This window comes from Ylistrum balloti, unplaced genomic scaffold (genome assembly GCF_031769215.1).
Source record: "Ylistrum balloti isolate Yb309-2 unplaced genomic scaffold, AGI_CSIRO_Ybal_v1 Utg370368, whole genome shotgun sequence".
In the NCBI taxonomy this organism is placed as follows: Eukaryota; Metazoa; Mollusca; class Bivalvia; order Pectinida; family Pectinidae; genus Ylistrum; species Ylistrum balloti.
The window spans coordinates 604,169-628,080 of NW_026782259.1; the positions used below are offsets into that span (position 1 = coordinate 604,169).

Sequence of the window (23,912 nt, forward strand, 5' to 3'; positions counted from 1 at the left end):
ATCACTAATACAGAAGAATATATAATTGTATCACAGCTATCTATATATAGTATCTGTTGTTACAACTCTATACATCACTAATACAGAAGAATATATAATTGTATCACAGCTATCTATATATAGTATCTGTTGTTACAACTCTATACATCACTAATACAGAAGAATATATAATTGTATCACAGCTATCTATATATAGTATCTGTTGTTACAACTCTATACATCACTAATACAGAAGAATATATAATTGTATCACAGCTATCTATATATAGTATCTGTTGTTACAACTCTATACATCACTAATACAGAAGAATATGTAATTGTATCACAGCTATCTATATATAGTATCTGTTGTTACAACTCTATACATCACTAATACAGAAGAATATATAATTGTATCACCGCTATCTATATATAGTATCTGTTGTTACAACTCTATACATCACTAATACAGAAGAATATGTAATTGTATCACCGCTATCTATATATAGTATCTGTTGTTACAACTCTATACATCACTAATACAGAAGAATATGTAATTGTATCACAGCTACTATATATAGTATCTATCTCTATACATCACTAATACAGAAGAATATGTCATTGTATCACAGCTATCTATATATAGTATCTGTTGTTACAACTCTATACATCACTAATACAGAAGAATATATAATTGTATCACAGCTACCTATATATAGTATCTGTTGTTACAACTCTATACATCACTAATACAGAACTATAAAACTCACCATAGAAGAATCATACTTTGAAAAATTTAAATAAAAAAGGTATTTTAAAAATATGACAGCTCAGCCACAAAGAGATTATTTCAGAGAGATGACAAGTTCATTAGCATGTCATTGATCCTATAACAGCCATCAATCTTCTAATCAGCACAGAGTGCCAACATTCCATGACAGGACTTTGACTTGAGTGATACCTGTATATTGGTGGAAGGTAAAACTGTTTGATGTTTAACAAGTAGATTATACATGTCTATCGGTCTGCCTTTGAAGTTCAATCACACCTGTAATATCCACTCTCAGTGTGACGATCTACAGATCAATTTGTACAGTAATTACCAATGTTGTGCATCTTATTATTCCTTAAATATGATAAAGGAAATCATTATTTAATAATTCATCTTCTTATTTTTTATCAGCTGACTGGGGACTCCTTATCAATATTTTGAGCTTTTCTCAAACAAAATTGTGAATACCAGGCAAGAATTGAAATTTACTTGATATACAACAGACAATTTACTTATTTCAGACTTTCAATAAGAGTTATAATGAAAATAAGAATGTATTCTAATCTATTTCAAAACAAATTTTAGCTTCTTCCTAAAAATAACAAAACATCCTTCCAAATTAATTAAAAAGCAAAATTTCTTCTTTCCACAAAAATGTCTACCAAGTATATTCCATTACAAAAGTTCAATAATTATCAGATTTTAGAAAATAGGATGCCATCACCTCCTCTAAGAGTTCAGCATAGACGTCATGGCAACATAAAACACTTTTATAATCTTCAAACAAGTGCCTTATCACACAGGAATATTTTCCAAAGAAACAAACAAGAATCTTGTCTTATCTCACTTTTTTTTATTATTGTTGCCAAGAAAGATCCAATTTCTTGGAGCTACAGAACTCTTTTTCTGTTAGACCCTCATAACCCTCCACAGATGGTTATATAGGACTTTGGAGCCAATCTTTGAGATTTATACTTCAGGTAAACCCCTTTCATAGCAGGAGATTTTGTTTGAAGAAACCAAACACCAGAGCCATACATCAACACCTGAGTGTCGCTGCCAGACTGTTAAACCGTCTGATAATGCCTTTTTCTGGGGGAAATTCCACAAAAACAGCATCCACGTTTATCCCTCTGATCACATCGTCAGGGGCAGCCATATCTGTGCTACAAGGCTGAATTGTATTGATAAAGCGTCACAAAAAATCCAGGCTCATACTCCAGTAGTCAGATTCTAATCTGGCAAACTCTATTCGTTAGAGTGATGCTAATCACTTTTGAGTTTTCCAGTTTCAAAAGAGTTCCTGGACTTAATCAATCACGTTGCTCTCCGTTTTGGACAGATTTCATCTCATATCCTAGGAAGCCATTTGTACCCAGGGAAGCCATTTGTAACCATGTGATGGAATCTAATCATGTACCGTCCTCTTTTCAATTTTGCGAGGCAGTTGCCGTTTCCATAATCACACTCAATCAACCTAAACCAAAGTGGTCCATCCATTCCGTTACTGAGTGCTGCTTGCAGCCATTTTCAATATTTGGACAAACTCCATCAACTTCCACCATCCCTTTAACCATACCAATATTGTTTTCTACAAAATGGTGTCACATCAATGTATATCCATTCCCAAACCTTTCCCTGAGGAGATATCAAGTAATCAGAGCTGACAGTAAATCAAACCTGTGATACGTACCAGCCTATTGTTTTAGCCAATGGAATTTGTCTATTTGAGTTGTATATCCAAGCAATCAGAGAAATGCTGTCAGCCAGAACCCTCGTATATCCTAGTATATTGTTTTAGCTAAAAGGTCCACCTATCAATTCTCTGATTTACTGCTTTCCACAAGTCCTATGATAATTCAGACATTTGCCAGCAATCAGTCCCTTGTACTATTGCATCGTGGGTGGGTCATCACCTCAAATTCATCAACATCATAGTTGTAATCATACCATCAACATTATCTGACTCAAAAACTTGCACTTTCCTGAGTTTTTTTACACCTTTCAAATAAACCTTGTTCCGTTTCTTTATCTCCTTGTGTTCTGCATGGAAGGTTTACATCCTGAATTTGTTAAACAGACATGACTACAGTTAGATGTTTTTTTCCATGTAAGTTTTGTTTTTTCTCTGATGCAGCTGTGGTTTTTACACAAATAATGTCTTTTATACTTGTACTTCCACTTAATGTCCCCCAGTAAAATGGCATATGGTGGAAGTGTGTGTACGTACTTAAATATGGCCTAGATTATGCAGCAATTTAAAGCTACAAAAAAATCTACTTGCTTAGGCATAAAAAAATCCTTGCTACCTCATCGGTCTTTTTCTTGTTAACAATAAACTTCAAACACCATTATACCTGTAATCTTTAACACCAAACATTAATGTTTTGTGCACAATTTACTCCTTGCAGCTCAATAATTTGTCAGGTTAAACAGTCAAGTTATTATACTGCTATTATGTTAATTTAACGCAATGTTGTTTAACCCTCTTTAGGCAGATATCACCAAATACAACTGATATAATATAGGTCTAATTTGTAGAAATTCAGTAAGAGGATTCATATTTTAAATTCACCGAGAATTCAGTTGAATTAATCAACCATGAATTCCATTACAAGTGTTAGGATTTACTTGCTTACCTCTTTCTCAGTTTGATAATATTGTTTGTCGAATCAGTGACATCTTCCAAATATCTTTTGTATGTATCTCACCACTACTTCATTTTTCTGTCATTTTCTTATTAAGTTTTATCACTAACTACCAAGTTATCACTGTTATAACACACATCATATCAATTTTGCCAAGACTACTTATATAACACCTACTATGGCAGGAATGGGTACCCATTGTTAACTGTGACATCCTAACTTATGACATCACATATATTGTGATGTTACCAAAGTTAGAGATACAGAGTGAGAAGATTGCCAATTTAGATTTCATATCAATCTAATAATAGGCACAGAAAGCTTGGGAAGTACCATGTGATAAGCAGGTGCTTACATTCTGGTCTATTTCATGTGATACCTATGAATATCATCATTAAATTCTTAGACTGATTTCATAAATCTCCATCTGGAAATTGATGTGAAATCCTGTATATATATTTTTCATGTTTTGTGGTTTTATTCCGTGTTTTGATTTTAAAATGAAAGCTAAAATCAACCTAAATCAAAACAAAATAAGAAATTGATCACTTTATGAGTAGGAAATCCTATAACTTCTTGGGATAAATGAGACATTTGTCATAAAAAAGGTCGATCTCAAATATTGTTTTTTTACTACACAACCTCTTTACTATGGCTACACTTCACAGCTAGACCTGACAAGAAAATTAGTTTCCAAGACTCGGAACAGGATTTCTCGAAGGAGTTCCACAGTGAAGCTGATCCATCAACTGTGATTATAGACAGCTTTTGTAGAAAAGCATGTACGAGTAGAGAAGATGGATGACAGCAAACGTCCTAGTTACACCCGAGAGACAGGAAAGCTAACACCAGGGTCTGGCACGTAGAGAGCGAAAATGATCAAATTGGTATTGATCGGCTGAGGAAACGGAGACAACACCGTCAAGCCTCCCCTGGTGTGGACGTCTTAGCAGATTACACCACCATACTCCTGTCAGTCTCCTGGGTCTGGGTAGTGGAGAAGCTTGCAGCTAAAGCCCTCTTAACACACAAGAGAGCTCATTAGAGAAGTTTCATTACATGGCAGTAAAGCTAATTGTAGCCATGTGACAGTGTTACTACAGACAACAATGCTGATTTCTACAGTATAGCATGACATAATTCCTACTCAAGATTTTTATATCATAGCTGATGGATTTTGGGTATTTATGAAATATACAATTTTAGATTGTTTCTATAACCTCTCAAAAAATAAAACTGAAAAATAAAATAAAAGAAAATGAGAAAATAAAAGAATATTTTAGCTATTTCTAAACATGCAATGTGTGGTGAAAATTATATCTCAAACAGCAGTATTATAAATGTACTTGTATCTTTCCTACTTCATTACTCAGTATAGGTCAATGCATAATAATCAAATTATCTCCAAACTGGACCAGTCACTTGTGAAACAACGATAACGAAAATCCCAGATCAGCCACCTTTCATCTTGAAAGACTCAGCCTAGATTTGAAAGTTCCTCCCTACCTTAGACATACTAACTGTAACCTGTAAGTCTTGTTTCCCAAAGAAATGACCTCTCTCTCTTCAGCACAACAATGCTTTTGATTAATCAAACCTCCTCCCATGTGTAGACCCTCCCTATTATAGACCGACCCTCCTTATTGCCTCCCTATTGTAGACCCTCCCTATTGCCTCCCTATTGTAGACCCTCCCATGTGTAGACCCTCCCTATTGTAGGCTGACCCTCCCTATTGTAGACCCTCCCATGTGTAGACCCTCCCTATTGTAGACCAACCCTCCCTATTGTAGACCCTCCCTGGTGTACACCCTCCTTGCACTCCACAACACATGATGGTAAACCACTTAAAACCTACACCACTTTGCTAGTTTACAGCAATACCCTGCAATGATGGCCAACACCTAGTCTGTCAAATGGAGCGTAGTCATTGTTTACCACATCAGAGCCCAGGTCTCTTAAAAAATTGACAGCTTCATCATAAACACACTACCTCTAATTAGAGCCAATTCCTTTCTGTAAAGATACCAGCCTCAGTGTACAGTGCACTGGTAGAGAACTTTCAGAACATTATACTTTGTACTCTTCCACACTTCAGTATATCTAGTCTATTAGACTTCTATGACATACGTATTGTGATTTGGTTTTGTGGTTAATCTACAGACAGCGGAAAATGAATTTTTTCACAAATATATGAAAATTTTATATTGTAGATGGTTTTAAGAATCCAAACATGAATGATTTCAACTATGAAAGAAGCTACATGTGAATGTGACTTCACAGTGAAATGCAGCACGACTAGGAAGTAGATCTAATTGTGGACCGTGCAGGAAGAACAGTAAAGTCTATTGTGGGCTGGTCAGATGTTCCACAATGTCCCACATCAGTCCAGCAGTCTTTGTGGTCCCTCACTAGTCCATAAGCCCTTGTGGTCCCACACCAGACCACCTGTGCTATGTAAGTTTCCAGGTAAGTCTAGGTAAGTAAGTTTCCAGGTCAGATGAATCAATGTGTCTCTTTTTGAAGCAAAAATTGTCAGGAGCAGGACTGATTCTAATTGTCTGAAATTTCACAGATCATCAAATATTCTTTATTTGATTATTCTGTAATTCCAGCAAAGTGAAACCCTGAAGTATATCTTGTGCTGTATAATTAAAGTGGTCACATGTCTTGTTACATCAATTATTAGGACAGGTAATCAATCACCTGGTCTCATTGAAATGCCACTTCTCTTGTAGGACCAATCCTCTTCAACTTTAATTTGTGCATGTATGAAGATCTGATGCTAGCCCAACTATCTAGTGAAATTAGCCTTCTTTAAAAAAAACATCTGTTAGATCACCTGTCTGATACAACCTGTCTTAAAAGACCACCAGTTGGATCACCTGTTTGATACTTCCTGTCTTAAAAGACCACCAGTTGGATCACCTGTTTGATACTTCCTGTCTTAAAAGACCACCAGTTGGATCACCTGTTTGATACTTCCTGTCTTAAAAGACCACCAGTTAGATCACCTGTCTGATATTACCTGTCTTTAAAGACCACCAGTTAGATCACCTGTCTGATACTACCTGTCTTTAAAGACCAACAGTTAAATCACCTGGCTGATATACTACCTGTCTTGAAACCAGACCATATGCCATCAATTCATCATTAGACAAAAAGTCTGATCATCTGTGTTCTTGATGAAAAAGTACACTTTAATAGTATACAACCTTGGTTCAAAATTCCAATAAAAACAATTGACTTTATGAGATAATTACCAAAACCTAATCAATTTGATCAGATAATGAGAGACGGAGACAGAGGAATTATCGTAGTAAGTAGTGTGTGTAATTTAGTTATGGGTTCTCAACTGGAATGTATTACGTAAATGGCTTACAAGATACTGTACACAAAAACAACTGTAGACACTACATCAACAAATACAAGACATCAAGGTCACCATCAAACAGACCTTCAACATCGAAATACAAAAAAAACCCATTACCACAGAAACTGAACTTTAGCATCAAATGACAGGTATTTTTATCAACAGTGTTAACAATACACAGGTGTCCATTATAGACAGGTGTACTTTTATGAGTAGTCATTACAGAGAGGTGCTCAGAGCAAACAAGTGTTCATATAAACAGGCATTCATTATAAACAGGCATTAATTTGAAAACAGGTGTTCATTATAAACAGGTGTTCATTATAGACAGGTGTTCATTACAGACAGGTGCTCTCTAAAGGCAGATGCTCATTATAGAATATTTATAGAAGTAAAACAATACCAAGCTGGGTCTCCCTAATTAGATAATCAATTGGAGCTATAATGATTTCCATTTATTCCTTCAGATCATCGCTACCTCTTCAGTGATCGCCTGCTGTTCGTACTATAATACCTATCTTGTGACCTATATATTATCCATTCTTCAAGATTTGCACATAGATTTTCAGAATTATATATATATATCTACCTGATACCTAACACATTGACATTAATGTTAGCCAATTATTTCATTGCAAAATTTAAATGTTTGATGTCCTTTACTGTAACACTAATCAACATAGAGGTACCATTTCATTAACAAAGTAATTTTGTATTTTATTTCCACCACAGAACTCATTGATATTCAAATATATACAAACGGCAGAGGTGATGAGTTGATGAATGTGTAAAGTGATGCCAAGTCTAACCTGTTTCAGCCTTAAATCCTGTTGGAATGTGTGTGACATAGAGGCCTAAAATCACAACAATAACCTACCATCATAAAACCTCTCTTGTTTTTATCTGCTTTGTAGGTTCTACAGTTAAATGGAATAGAGGATTGATCTTAAATATCATTGACACTTTGATCCCGTTAACTATCAAAGGCACCAGGTAAAGGCCATTTGATTTGTACACATTACCCAGCTCCCTCAATTATTCTCCTGTTATTTGATGTTGAACCTCTGTAAAAGATCTACAAAATGCCAAATTAATTTTCTCTACAGGGTATGTGAAGGAAAAAAATAATGTATAAAATACATCAGGTTCTTTATACTTAAAAAAAGAACAGCTCAAAATAAGAAAGGACTCAGCATGTTCATTTTCTTCACAGCAGTGCTTTAGAAATAAATTGAAACATTTCAACCAATAAATGGTTTTAGACAATTGCACACAATTTCTACAGGTCACAGTTGAATTATAATGATCCTGCAAAAAGGAATTCTCCATTTAGTGCACATGATCAGAGCACAAAACACATCACACTAGCTATCAATGATGTGCTTAAATGTCTACAGCCACTAACAGCTTTGCTATTTACTGAAGTACAACTCCTGTCTATTACTGCATGACAGCAGTACAACTCCAACCCATCACTGACACCAGTAAAACTCCAGTCTGTCACTGACAGCAGTACATCTCCAGTCTATCATTGACAGCAGTACATCTCCAGTTTGTCACTGACAGCAATACAACTCCAGTTTGTCACTGACAGCAGTACAACTCCAGTCCATCACTGACAGCAGTACAACTCCAGTCCATCACTGACAGCAGTACAACTCCAGTCCATCACTGACAGCAGTACAACTCCAGTCCATCACTGACAGCAGTACAACTCCAGTCCATCACTGACAGCAGTACAACTCCAGTCCATCACTGACAGCAGTACAACTCCAGTCTATCACTGACAGCAGTACAACTCCAGTCCATCACTGACAGCAGTATAACTCCAGTCCAGCACTGACAGCAGTACAACTCCAGTCTACTGCTTCAATTTATATCAATGACAGCAGGAAATTAAACAGAGTGATGATTCCCCACACACTGAAGCTTAGCAATGAAATACCATCCATGTTAATAAACCCAATTTCATGAAAATTGATCCTCATTTATAGGGAAAAGTGTAATTTGACAATAGTTGTTGTGTCTTTGATGCTGTGCAGATTAATGTCTAACACTGTAATGGTGATACAGGCCACAACTTTTTAATGGCTCTTAAAAAAATATTATTGTTTGATGATATTCCACAAAAATGGATACTCTAATAACCAAAATTGATTTAATGTGAAACAATATCATGTTTCACATAGTTATCTATTTGATCTTCTCTCTGACAATCTCTCCTTCCCTGTTCCCTTTTCTTTCTATATCCTTCCTTCTGAACAAATCTTTCCCTGACTGCTACCATCTCTCCTTCCCTGTCCCCTTTTCTTTCTATATCCTTCCTTCTGAACAAATATTTCCCTGACTGCTTCCATCTCTCCTTCCCTGTCCCCTTTTCTTTCTATATCCTTCCTTCTGAACAAATATTTCCCTGACTGCTTCCATCTCTCCTTCCCTTTCTATATCCTTCCTCCTGAACAAATACTTCCCTGACTGCTACCATCTCTCCTTCCCTGTCCCCTTTTCTTTCTATTTCCTTCCTTTTGAACAAATCTTTCCCTGGCTGCTACCATCTCTCCTTCCCTGTCCCCTTTTCTTTCTATTTCCTTCCTTTTGAACAAATCTTTCCCTGACTGCTACCATCTCTCCTTCCCTGTCCCCTTTTCTTTCTATTTCCTTCCTTTTGAACAAATCTTTCCCTGACTGCTACCATCTCTCCTTCCCTTTCTATATCCTTCCTCCTGAACAAATACTTCCATGACTGCCACCATCTCTCCTTCCCTGTCCCCTTTTCTTTCTATATCCTTCCTTCTGAACAAATCTTTCCCTGACTGCTACCATCTCTCCTTCCCTGTCCCCTTTTCTTTCTATTTCCTTCCTTCTAAACAAATACTTCCCTGACTGCTTCCTTCCTCCCTCCCTTTCTTTTTCCTTCCTTCTGAACAAATCTATCCTTGACTGCTACCATCCCTCCTTCCCTGTCCCCTTTTCCTTTATTTCCCTGTTTTATCCTGTCTTTATCCTTTCTTATATATAATCCTATCTATACCTTCAGCAATCCACTTTCTTTCTTTTTTTTCTCAACTCCTCTAACTTTTCCCTACAGACAGCAGACTCTTGGTAATTATGTATTCAAACAGCTAGGACAAGGGATTCTTCAATATCTGTAATTATTAGTTTATACATACATAGCAAGGGCCAGAAGTTCGAAGGTGGCATAATCAGTTCTGTATACATGATCAGGGCCTGGAGATCTGTGCCTAGTATTGCAGAGACATTGGTCATAGCCTATTTTTTGCTTGTATCTAACATCTTTACCTGTATGTCTAAGTGATGGTCTCTGAAACCTATTTTTATTTTTAATCACATGTTTTCCTTTATTCTATCTGAATTGATCACACCAGTAACACCTTTCCCCTCCAAATTCCCCAGGTAAGACACTTATCAAAGCGTGGCATATGTTTCTGTGTTTGAGTCTCCTTGTAAAAAAATCTGATGACATATCGTTGCTTTTATCACCTGCCTGTCAAAAAAACAATTGAGTAACCACAAACAGTTGTGTCTAAGGTAATGTTATATATCATTGCTGATAATAACAGATGATACAGCTGGTAATCTACGTCAACAGATGATCACACTAAATCATTACACTCCAGAGAGGTGCCGAGTGTCTGTGTAATGGTAGGTACATCCTAGAGACATGCCTGGTCACAGTTTATATGCCATAATGTAGCATACCTCCTTAATAAAAGCAATAGATTGCATTATAATATTTCTGATACAGAACCCATTAACTGTGACAGTTGATATAGATCCTGGCTCCCTAGGTATGACAATGTGTCCCATTCTGTCTCACTCTCTATCCATCACAGGCTATACTGACATCCCCATCTCTCACAAACATCTCTCAGATTTCGTTTTAAAAGCATCATGGTCCCCAGGACTCCCAACACCTTGACTACAAAGTAAAGTGGAAGAAAGCTGGGGAGGGAAAGGTCAGGTTGGCTGGACATGGCCTGTAGGAGAGGGAAAGATCAGCTAGGACTGGACACAGAATGTAGGAGATGGAAAGATCAGGACTGGACACCAACTGTAGGAGAGGGAAAAGTCAGGACTGAAGACAGAATATAGGAGGGGGAAAGGTCAAGACTGGACACAGAATGTAGGAAGGAGAGCTTACGACTGGACACAGAATGTAGGAGAGGGGAATTATTTCAAATAAAATTATGAACAAACTATAACCTTGGGTTATCAAATTATTGGTATTACCACCCTAGAATAAAATAAGCACCAACTACAAAATGGTTTATCATTGTGGGGGTATCAGGTTTTGTTGGGAGTGTCCTGTAGATTGTGATGTGTCTACCATAACCTCGTGGTACGGGCCTTGTACCATCCCCGCTGGTGTATAATCTGAGGTATATAGGGTAGATGGGTCGTTATACAGGCTGGGTGGACAGCAAGTCAGGAATTCAGGTCAAACTTACCACCAATGTTTGTTGTACTATTGAGTCAACAGAAAGGCAACACAAACAGCCACGGGCAGATGTGGCACTTTGTGGCACTGGCTTCCAAGTTCAAAGACATATGCCGCACACCTTAGTTATATTATAACTGGTTAGGTAAATAACTAATTCAGTCCCAATTATAACCACCACCATCACACAGGTCCCTGTGTGACAACATAGTACACTACTTAATACACAGCTATTCAACACCACATATAAACAGGCCAATTATAGTATAAACCCACATCAATTGGCTTTCCCTTTGAAGTATTCGAATAGAGACTAAAAAATCCATAGGCTTTAACAACAAACTCTGATCATTTTTGGAAATATTTTTTCTTAAATATGAAATAGATTTGTTATTTTGTAATAAACATTTGATATAACCATTACCTCATAACTGATTCATAAAAAGTAGATTGAAAGGGTCTAGAACAAATAATAAACAGGTCAAAAACAACAGCAGCTTAATATTTATAGCAAGCCAATATTGGTTAATTTTTCATTCTCTAACTCCATACAGGAAATCTGTCATACCCCACTTTACCCAGAAATCATAGAGAGGGTTCACTTGATACAATTAAATCTTTATAATTTCAGTTTCGGTGTAAATCTAGTTATGGAACACTTGATTATTCGTCTCGAATTTACACCGAATCCCCTTGTTTGGAGTAGCCAAAACTAAAACTCTGGGTCAAAATCACTTACAGTTCCTCTTGAACTCTTCAAAAGATATGTATGTAATGAAAATTTTTGTCTTCAATTGAAACTTTAAGAAACAGAACAGAAAGGCTTCAACAGGAAAGATCAAATATGGACGTGAAATGATTCAAACAACGTTTAAATGTGTGTGATCCTAGAATTACACAATCATTCCTAGGATCAAAGTATTCCTTGGTGTCACATTTATATTATATAATATATGTGTGTGTTTCATATACGTAGATGCATTAAGCACCGAATGACTAAAAAATCAGATATCTTGTTGAAAGAATTAATGAAGAAAAATAAAAGAAATTAAAAAAAAAAAAATTTTATGTACTTCAATAAAAAAGGCATTGAAATCTGACTCCTATTTGATATGAACCATTTATCTCTAATTTATGTTTTTAGTACCAGATCAAGGATTAGCCACCTCAATGAGAAAATATGGTGGACATCAAATAACAACCCCGTGCAACATCACACCAGTAATTATTGATAAAATATTTCCCCTTAATCTAAAAAAAATTCTTATCAGTAAATATGTTTGATCGCCACACTGTGAGATGCCTAAAACTCCAGAAAACTCCACTCTAAAAAGGTTTTTTTCTTTTGAGGTCTGCCTGTGTATTCAGCCGGTGGCCAGTACCATGTTTACCAGGTGTACCTGATCGCTTTGAAGCATGCCTACCATAAGTAGCTGTGATAAGGCCTCTGTTTTATCAATACTTCAAATACGTTTGTCCCTCTGCTTACACATCATTTAGTGTACCCTCCAAACACAAGCACATGTATCATTATCAACAATATCACATGTAACACTATCGAGGAAATCATCAGACACCGATCAAACACCGATCAGACACCGATCAGACCGATAACTAATTAATAACATAACCTTGTATAAGATAGAAAAGTGTAGTTTATCATTAATTAGTTGATAACTATATAATCAGGTTATCAGAATGTAGGAGATTATTAGAACGTAATTTAATTATCACTACACTTTTTCTATGTAATTAGATTTTCACCTCAAAAATTGATTGTCATCACTGAATAAGGCTATCAGAATGTTTTACTATGTAATTAGATTTACAATATAAATATGTAATTATTAATATGTAATCCGATGATTAGTATGTAATTAGATTATCAATATGTAATTATACATAATCAATATGTAATTAGATTATCAATATGTAATTATACATAATCAATATGTAATTAGATTATCAATATGTAATTATACATAATCAATATGTAATCAGATTATCAATATGTAATTATACATAATCAATATGTAATCAGATTATCAATATGTAATTATACATAATCAATATGTAATTAGATTATCAATATGTAATTATACATAATCAATCTGTAATTAGATTATCAATATGTAATTATACATAATCAATATGTAATTAGATTATCAATGTGTAATTATACATAATCAATATGTAATCAGATTATCAATATGTAATTATACATAATCAATATGTAATTAGATTATCAATGTGTAATTATACATAACCAATATGTAATTAGATTATCAATATGTAATTAAAAGAAATTAATATGTAATTTGATTACAGATATGGATTATCAATCTGTAATTAGATAATCAATATGTAATTATATCTTCCCTTTTTAATCAGAATATCGCTACTACAGCAGTTTTGATACAAATGTACCATAATATGAAAACAACTAACTTAAACATACTGATTACTGTATATCTTAAAAAAGTAACATTCATTTAATTAAAAAAACTACAATATAAGTAATATCCAACCATATATTCATCACCATAACAAAATGTTAGCAGAATCACAGCCCCCCTGATAATACTGTTATCTGAACACAGGTAAGTTGTATGTAACCAGTATAGTATGACATTCTAGTGTCTCGTCATTAATGCCAACTCTGTCCGAGCAGACATTTTGTCATTGCTCTGGTATAACAGTCTACCTTCACACATGAGCTTGTATCTATAATCAGTATGAAATAATACTCTTTCAACGTTTTCACTGGTAGTTATTACTGTTCATTGGTATAGATCTAGAGACGCTGTATACATTTCAATTTGAGACAGAGATTTTAAGCATTTCACGTCTGATTAGTTCTATTAAAAGGTTTTCAGAGGAAGGACTTTTTCCACGACATGAGTTAGGTTTCTGGCTTGTGACTGAGTACAAAAGCTATGGTCATCCACGGAAAGATCAAAGTGTGGTGATCTTAATCCGCCCCCAAGGATCTGACAAGTGACACCCTACAATCTCATTACCTACACAAACAGGACAGAAAATCACTTCAACAGTAAAATTGTATGTTGTTCGATCTAACTTGCTTCAGATATGATACGATTGGTGTGTATGTGCAGGGGTTAAAGGTCAGAATTCAATATCTCCCCTAAAAACAAGGCTAAATAGACAGTGTTAGTTAGGTTAATCTCTAGACCACCTAACTTGTCAAAGCCTTCAGTTTTGTTAAATATCTCAAAATTTCTGGAGCGAAAAAAAAAAAAAAAAAAAGAAAACTATTGCACCCATGAATGACAGCTATGTGATATGTACAATGTTACATTTATTACACTGATATGTGTGTCTTGATCCTGAAGCATTTGAAGGCATATTAAGTCCAACTTTCTATATATTTATGTGTTGAATTCAAAGAAATATATTCGTAAAAAAAAAAAAAAATACTATCATCTTTTTAAATTGCAATAACATATAAAACTTTAGAGCATTTTGAACGACAACCAATTGATCCTCGTCACAATTTGTTCACAAAATTTAATATGCAAGCCAACTAACTACATGGAGGAAGGATAATTTTACCCACACCTGACATGTATCAATACCGTCTAAAACAAGATATGCTGTACTGGAACTTACCAGATAATTATTAAACATCCACCACTAATTTTACAGGCTAGCAACTCTTCATCGTCTCAACGAAATTTCTGGATCTATCCAAACTAACTCAAATTTTGAAAGAATGTCGCAGGTGGCATGATTATTGTTTCCTTAAGAAATATGTCTCCTACGGAAATTCCTTTATCACCCGACCAGTTAATACAGGGAAGCAGAAAATTACCAACAGGAAACAGAGTGATTACGAGACATGTATTTGATAAGAATATATCTGCCCTGTGTTCGCCACAGATAACCACATTTCTATGTATCTATTTTAATCATATTTTGTTGAACAGATCTACAGGAAATAAGATTACCCTTTCCTAATTATAGAACTGAGCTGTTCCTAAACCAATCATAATTTTTACTATGGAATTTATATCTCGTCTGATATCTTGCTTAACTCCGATCAACCTTGAGAATTTCTATCACATATTCCACCCATATTTTCATCAAAATCTTTTTTCCCCCTGTTAGTTTGCCACTTTTTTGCTACGCTCTTACACTGAATTATTTCCTCGTTTTGCCATTTTACCCTGAAACTAATGCCCACTCAATTTCTCAAACTTACCCTAACAAAACATTTTACTATAATTTTGCTACTTTTCCCTGTAGAGAACTATCCCCCTAAATACCTAGTATACCCACTAACTTGCTACCTTACCTTGTAACCCACTAACTTGCTACCGTACCTTGTAACCCACTGACTTGCTACCGTACCTTGTAACCCACTAACTTGCTACCTTACCTTGTAACCCACTAACTTGCTACCTTACCTTGTAACCCACTAACTTGCTACCTTACCTTGTAAACCACTAACTTGCTAACTTACCTTGTAACTCACTGACTTGCTACCGTACCTTGTAACTCACTAACTTGCTACCTTACCTTGTAACTCACTTGCTACCTTATACCTTGTAACTCACTAACTTGCTACCGTACCTTGTAACTCACTAACTTGCTACCTTACCTTGTAACTCACTAACTTGCTACCTTACCTTGTAACCCACTAACTTGCTACCTTACCTTGTAATCCACTAACTTGCTACCTTACCTTGTAACTCACTAACTTGCTACCTTACCTTGTAACTCACTAACTTGCTACCTTACCTTGTAACTCACTAACTTGCTACCTTACCTTGTAACTAAGTACACAGGTGCTCTCTTGTTATCATAGCCTCCCTAAATGCTACCATTAGTTTCCAGCCAACTGTCCTGGTAACCATAATTACATACTTCTGACATTAATTTCTCAACCAAAGCTGCCTATAAACCTTAATTTTATGGTATTGATTCACAAAACTGTGGCCGATTTCATGAGCTAAGATTAGAAAGTGAAACTTGGCTGCCTGTCACTGAAGGTGTATCAAATGTTATGGCTTTTCCACTGAATACAGTCACCTTTTGTCTATATAAATACCCCCTTCTCCACAAATCTCTTTGATTCTGGGAAGTTTCGACCTTGTTTTTTAACGCTGGCCCCGCCCTTGCCACCAGTCGTGGTGAGTTTAATCTGATACAGAAAGACAGCAACGACACTATTGAGGATAATTTCAGACTCAACGAAACAAGGTGTGTGACCCACAATGATCTTGTCATTGAGATCCTGGTCCGATTCAACATCAGCTTTAAATCCAATAACTGGTTTTTTAACTTCTAAAATCAAAATTATACAAAATTGTACAACTCAACTAGCATCATGACTTATTAATTACTGATAACAAACATGTAGAAAATCTTTTGTAACAAACAATAAAATTAGTTAGTGATTTCTACAAGACATTCCCCTACAAAAGACTAAACCTTATTCAAATCTTTGTTAATTTGGGTCTCCGACAGTCAGTCGATCATTTCACAATAGACTGATCATGAATGTTGACAGGCCTTGAACCGCGATCATTTACAAAGGTAACATAAACACCTATCAGATTGTCTTCCACCATTTTAGCATTAAGTACTGTTGTAGACAATACTATTTCCCCTAAGATCCAGGCATTGTCCTAACCTCTTCATATTTTCGTTAGATGTTTGTCTTGACTCATTCCGAAAGCCGACATTTAACATTTAAAGCACCATAACTAACAACACAAAAATCTGCCTAGTTACGAACTTAGTTAAAGTGGATTTGATTCAATCCTTGACAACTATGCAATGCTGCATGACATCATCATCATCATCACCATCATCATCGCTGTTACCAGTATTTGTAAAAACCCAAAGTTGTTGATCTCATAGAAAAGGTCATTGCTGTTTACTGGAATCAAATATACATTATGCTATAAAATGAAATTTTAACATTCAAGAAGCATTCAAAGTGATCAGAAGGGGAAAACCAGATATATATTTACAGTAAACTACACAAGAAATATAGAATCAAATATTGTGTAGAAGGTTATCCATTTAAACATCAACTTAACGAACTGTCAATTGACAAACATAACTATGATGATGAAACACACCAACCTTCAAAAATAAAAAATAAAATTTCTGTGAAGTCTTGACAGTTGTATGAGCTCCACCCAAACACTGATTATAACAGTTCCTATATCTAATGGCTGTATGTCTACAATATACACTTGTTGAACATCTTACAAAAATTTTTCATGTATGAAATAAAACCAACCTCCAAGTTGACTGCGGACATGTGAGCAACACATGTATATTTGAAGTAGAACAGCATAAAGCCATGTTTATCAAACGTTACTATACATCTACTGTAAACACTGATAATCTCACCTTTGTCATAGCCACTCAACTTTCAACAAAAAACTTTACACAAGTTTAACTGACTCGTATTTGTAAAACATGCACTCCATTTGCACTGCATGTCAAAAACAACCAAAACCATTTATCTTACTATTGTGACTACAATTTTTAACTTTATCCACATTAGGTAAACTAGGTGCCACAATAATTGTGGTGTTCATATTAGACCTGTTTAACTTGTGTGTACAAATGTGTTACTCCAGTTATTATTAAATAAATTCATTCCTTCTTCTATAACAGAATGTCTACACATATACTACCATCAGACCCTAAAGGTGGGTTGTTCAAAAAATCTGGGACAGCTGCTTCAACTCAAAACATGGCCATAATCAAATAGGGAGGGAAAAACTTTTGTGTAATACTTAGTGATAGGGTACAAAGCTAAAGTCTGGTTAGAACTATCCATTTCCACTCTCCTACCTCCTCTTTGATGTAAAGGAAGCTGGAGGTTCCTGGCGGAGGGCAGGACTCCATGTCCTACACAGCCCTCACTAGACTGACATGTGTTTGTGATAAAGAAGAATCACTTTGCCATTCTACTCTTACAAAGTAATCAAATAACCTAGTGATTTGAATAAAACCAAGCCTCCTCAGTAAGCCTCCAATATCAAAAGTTTTTCTCATCCCTCCCTTTTGTCTTAAATTCTATCATGGACATGATTTTCAAATTGGCCTGAACCAAAAATGTTTCTGATGTACAGGAGATGTACAGACACAGTGTGCTAACTTCCTCTATAAAGTTGTGTGTGTTAGGTCTAGACGGAACATACTAACTTACTTTGTAAAGTTATAAAGTGTGCTAGGGTCTAGGTATAGTATGCTAACTTCCAAAATAAAGTTGTGTGTTAGGTCTCGACGAAACATACTAACTTTGTAAAGTTATAATGTGTGCTAGGGTCTAGGTATAGTACGATAACTTTCAAAATAAAGTTGTGATGATGTAGTGTGCTAATTCCTCTGTAAATTTGTAATGTGTGCTAGGGTCTAGACCGTCTGATAAGTCCCTCTATAAGGTTGTGATGCGTAGGGCCCTGATGTAGTGTGCTAATTCCTCTGTAAATTTGTAATGTGTGCTAGGGTCTAGACTGTCTGATAAGTCCCTCTATAAGGTTGTGATGTGTAGGGCCCTGATGTAGTGTGCTAATTCCTCTGTAAATTTGTAATGTGTGCTAGGGTCTAGACCGTCTGATAAGTCCCTCTATAAGGTTGTGATGCGTAGGGCCCTGATGTAGTGAAGCATTCTATTGCAACTTCAATTTAAGAAGAAATCTTAAACTTGTTTACCTTACCAAGACTTTCAATTTTGATTGTATTTTTTATTTAAAAAATTTAGTAAAGAAAGTTTCACCTTTTTTTCAATCAATAATTTTCATTTAAAATTTCTGATGTTTCAAAATGGAAGACATCTATTGCTTTAATTTCCATACATGAAAATAGATTATAGAAAAATGAACATATCTGAAGCAGCTATCCGTATTGTATAAGTACAATCTGTTGATCACACCAATTTTTTCCTCCATTCAGTTTACTTCATTGAAACAAATTGTGTTTATTAACATAGATATGGTAGATATGAATCTACTATAACCTGTAATTCTAAATAAAACTGATATCCTCCCTAGATCTATACATAACAGAGATTCTGTTGGTGAAGATTGAGTATACCAACCACCCACCAAAACCCCAAACACCGACACTTTAGAACTCTCCTCCTTAGAAGATCTATAAGTAAGCTACTTGACTCGAGCCTTCCTAGTTGAGCAAGGCAAAAAATATCTGATTTCCTTGATAGATACATGTAATTTTCTCCTCTTTGATTCAAATATTTCTTTTGAGGAGAAATATAACCGGTATCAAAGGAATCTTTTTTCTCTGCCAGTCAGATATAAATCTAGATGGTTCGTAAAGCGCCACCTGCCCACTGATCTAAGTAGATGTGAAGCTAACCCTTGCCCAAGAACTATTGGCCTATAATCACAATTCAAATTCGAAATTTATAATGTTTCAGAAATCTGTTGACAGAAATAGTGCTTAAAAGCAAAAATTGGACTATTCTTCAGATAGAAGTATCATACCCTGTACCCGGATCTTAAAGAGTCTGTAATATCTATCTGAATTTTACCAACATCAGTAATAACTTTTTTTTATCATCCTGTGAGTACGGATATGTATCAGTTACATCCATAATGACTGTAAGAGTCTTCACGCCGTGCCAAACAGACTCAAGTTCATATCAGCAGGAATACTCATCTGGTAATTTCATGATGATTGGCCATCAGAACAAGACATTTTTGTCCACAGTGTCATTAAAAGAATTTCCTAATTCTTAGATCTGGGTTTTTGACTTAAACTCTTGATTCAAAGCATGTTTTTCAATAAATATTTCCTCTACGTCCAAGGGGCCAAACATTCTACTTAATTGAGTTCCAATCACCTAAGGATGTTCAAAACCAAATATCATCTATATATGTATATTCAGATTATTGTGATTCATATTTAAAGGTATGATTAATTAAATCCAGAAAATGTTATTTTTATTTCAATCTTAAAATCATACTGTATATGGTTGTAAATGACGGCTCTCGACTATCTTATTCAGTCACAAACATGTAATGGACAGTTACTCGTAAAAAACTTGGTACTGATGTCTGGTATTGGTGTTCTGGTATTCTTGGTTTAAATCACTATTTTTTATTTTTTCTGGAAGCGTAACCTATTACAGCAAATAGTGTATGCGATATGCCTTGACAAAATGGCCATTTAAAAATAACATAACGGTCCGTAATCAATGTCAAGACAATACTCTTTATTTGTGTTTTCAATCTGCTTATTTCTTTTTCGTCTACATATAAGTCGCACGCCCGACCGGTACAAGTCGCACACCCGACCGGTACATTACAATAAAAAAGAACAAGAATCTTAAAGATTTGCATCAAGAATTTTTGGTCCTTGGGCAGACAGACAGACAACTGCTATAAACATCACACATTCTCCCTGGTTCTTTAATTTGGACAAGGTGAGCTAAAAAAAAACCTGTTCAAACCCTATATATGTATTACCACTAGTTAAGCTACTCTTGACTCCTTACACACCGCCACAGGGAGTCATTCACCAATACCTACAGAATATCAACTCCTATATAGATTTATATATATATCATGTACAGCAAACTCATATCTTTGATACAGTTGCCAACCTTAGACTTCATATAAAGATAAGTAAATATCTGGCCTTTTAACTTGAACACTTTCTGTGCCTTTGAAGCTGCACTATAGACAGCTCTGGCTGAGGGAATGTTGTTGAGGAGCAAGGCACCCCGAACCCCACACCACTAGTACAAAGACATACCTGATCAGTGTATACAGCTGCTGAAGCCCTTACAGAAACACACCAGTAGCTAGTTAATTTCACATGGCGTAATTCCTCAATTCCACAGCTTCACTTGTCAGTTCTTATGTTCGAAAACCATAAACCTCTGTATGTATATGTTAAAAACAGTACACACAAACGTTTGTGTACTTGTCAGTGTTTCTCTGATCTTTTGTAATCTTCATATTCACTAAACATAACCAAGGTAAACCTGTCTTGTTTTTCTCTTAACAAAGACCTTCAAATTCACAACACAAACAATATAGAATTCTGACTAATAAAAGAAGAAAAACACCACATTAAAATGAAACTTGTACAATAGAGTGCCATGCACATGTAGAATGTAACAGAACACAAGACATATTCACAAAAGATCTTTATAGTGCTCAAAGTTATCAAGGGCCGGAAACTTGTCTGCATTTTCAACCATATCAAATCTCCTTCTGGTATATGGAGGGTCAAATTCTTATAACAAACATTTTAACCTTGAAATCCATTTTTTAACTATAAAGCATTAAAAAGGAAGAGAATTCTTCAAATATCTTTTATCTTACTTTACAATGTGACCTTCAAATGTAACCAGCTAATCATTCTAGTGACAAACACCTGGCAAGTGTCTCAGTAATGATCCAAATACTATTTGGTATGTAAATACCTTTCATGATGTATCTTCAACAAACAATGAAAACTGCAATGATATTTAACAATGAGCGAGGCGATTAAAGCTGATGTGTTTGTACTTACGGAGATGGAGTGATTGAGGTTGTAGTTAGCCAGGTTGAAGCCTGTTGTTTTTGTCTGTTTCAGAATCTGTTCTTCTAAAGCTTTATTAAGTCTGGCATTCACCAGGAAACATTCAGCTACAAAACAAAACACCAGTAAACATCAGGATATGGAAATGAGTAACATTAAGGACATATTCAAATAGATCTAATTAACTTCAATTAACTCCAAGAAAAATAAATGAAACACAATATCATTGTACATAGAAGAACCAAAGAAATCTCTACAGAAGACAACTGCTAAGATCGTGATCAATGTAGCAGTCTTTGAAAAGAACTTTTTTTTAAATCTGTGGAATTCCGAACCGCAGATCTGAAAGATTCACAGGAAGACTTCAGAGGATTTAAGCCGGAAGATGCTGGAATGTATTTTTGTTTAAATTGTCGCAGTAAAATGGAGAGAAAGTATATGTTGTTCGAGTTGTATTCCTTATGGCTTTGTGCTTTATGTCATGTAACAGTTCAGAAAAACCAAGATAATATGCCTAAGTATCGGTCTCCAGTGTATCGTTTGTAAAATCAAACATCAAATATCAACAAATTATATCTTATACCATAGATAAACAGCACTGTAACCATTATACCATAGATAAACAGCACTGTAACCATTATACCATAGATAAACAGCACTGTAACCATTATACCATAGATAAACAGCACTGTAACCATTATACCATAGATAAACAGCACTGTAACCATTATACCATAGATAAACAGCACTGTAACCATTATACCATAGATAAACAGCACTGTAACCATTATTATACCATTATAGATAAACAGCACTGTAACCATTATACCATAGATAAACAGCACTGTAACCATTATACCATAGATAAACAGCACTGTAACCATTATACCATAGATAAACAGCACTGTAACCATTATACCATAGATAAACAGCACTGTAACCATTATACCATAGATAAACAGCACTGTAACCATTATACCATAGATAAACAGCACTGTAACCATTATACCATAGATAAACAGCACTGTAACCATTATACCATAGATAAACAGCACTGCACTGTAACCATTATACCATAGATAAACAGCACTGTAACCATTATACCATAGATAAACAGCACTGTAACCATTATACCATAGATAAACAGCACTGTAACCATTATACCATAGATAAACAGCACTGTAACCATTATACCATAGATAAACAGCACTGTAACCATTATACCATAGATAAACAGCACTGTAACCATTATACCATAGATAAACAGCACTGTAACCATTATACCATAGATAAACAGCACTGTAACCATTATACCACAGATAAACAGCACTGTAACCATTTTAATCATTATGACAAATTGTTTAGGATGAACAAAGCAGGTTAATACTGGCCATGTTTCATGTATTTCCTTTAGGGCTTTAAGTATTGGAATAATATCCGGGTTTATGTAACATGTTGAACTAGTTGACCTTAGTCCCACAACTACATGAAATTTGACAAGTCCGCAAAGCCAAAAAAATGATCTATACATGTAGAGATTCCAAAGCTGATAGGTGATCAGAATGTTGATATCATTTATCTAGTTCAAAGGCAATACATGTATATATACTGACAGATTACATGCCTGATATACATGTAACGGCCAAGTACACACCAAAAACAACCTAAAATAACTAGATCAGTGTTATCACTTAAACATCTGGCAAATGCATTCTTTAAATGAACTAATTAAGAGTGAAGAAAACTGATTAATTATATCAAATTTTACACAAGCACTATATGCCCCAAGCTTACAATAATTCAATCAAGTTTTTGATATTTTTTTTAACATGATTTTTTTCAGCTGTAAAGTACATGTGCCAGTTATGCCTTTTCCCCTCCAGCTACAAAAGACTTAAATTAGGCCTGCTAATTACATAATCAAAGAAAGCCTTGTGCCATTATCCCACGTGTCCCAGTTTTAAATTGATGATATGTTCAGGTCCTAATTCCCACACCACACATGCTGTCCACCATCTTGCCCCCAGGCAGATTTTCACACCGATACCAGCACAAGTTGGTCCAATTATAAGGAATCAATCACATGTCTCTATACCACTGTGACCATTTGTCATCACACAATCGTTGCCGTGGTGACATGCTCT

At 35.2% G+C, this 23,912-nt stretch overlaps 1 protein-coding gene across 1 annotated transcript in view; it reads right to left on the reverse strand.

Annotated features, from left to right (window-relative positions):
- Window positions 1–23,912, reverse strand: part of LOC132553964 (protein naked cuticle homolog 2-like) — an 89,803-nt gene that overhangs the window by 60,308 nt on the left and 5,583 nt on the right. The window contains exon 2 of the mRNA XM_060218263.1: window positions 21,760–21,875. Coding sequence (XP_060074246.1) covers window positions 21,760–21,875 — 116 coding nt within the window. The remainder of the gene's footprint in view (window positions 1–21,759; window positions 21,876–23,912) is intronic.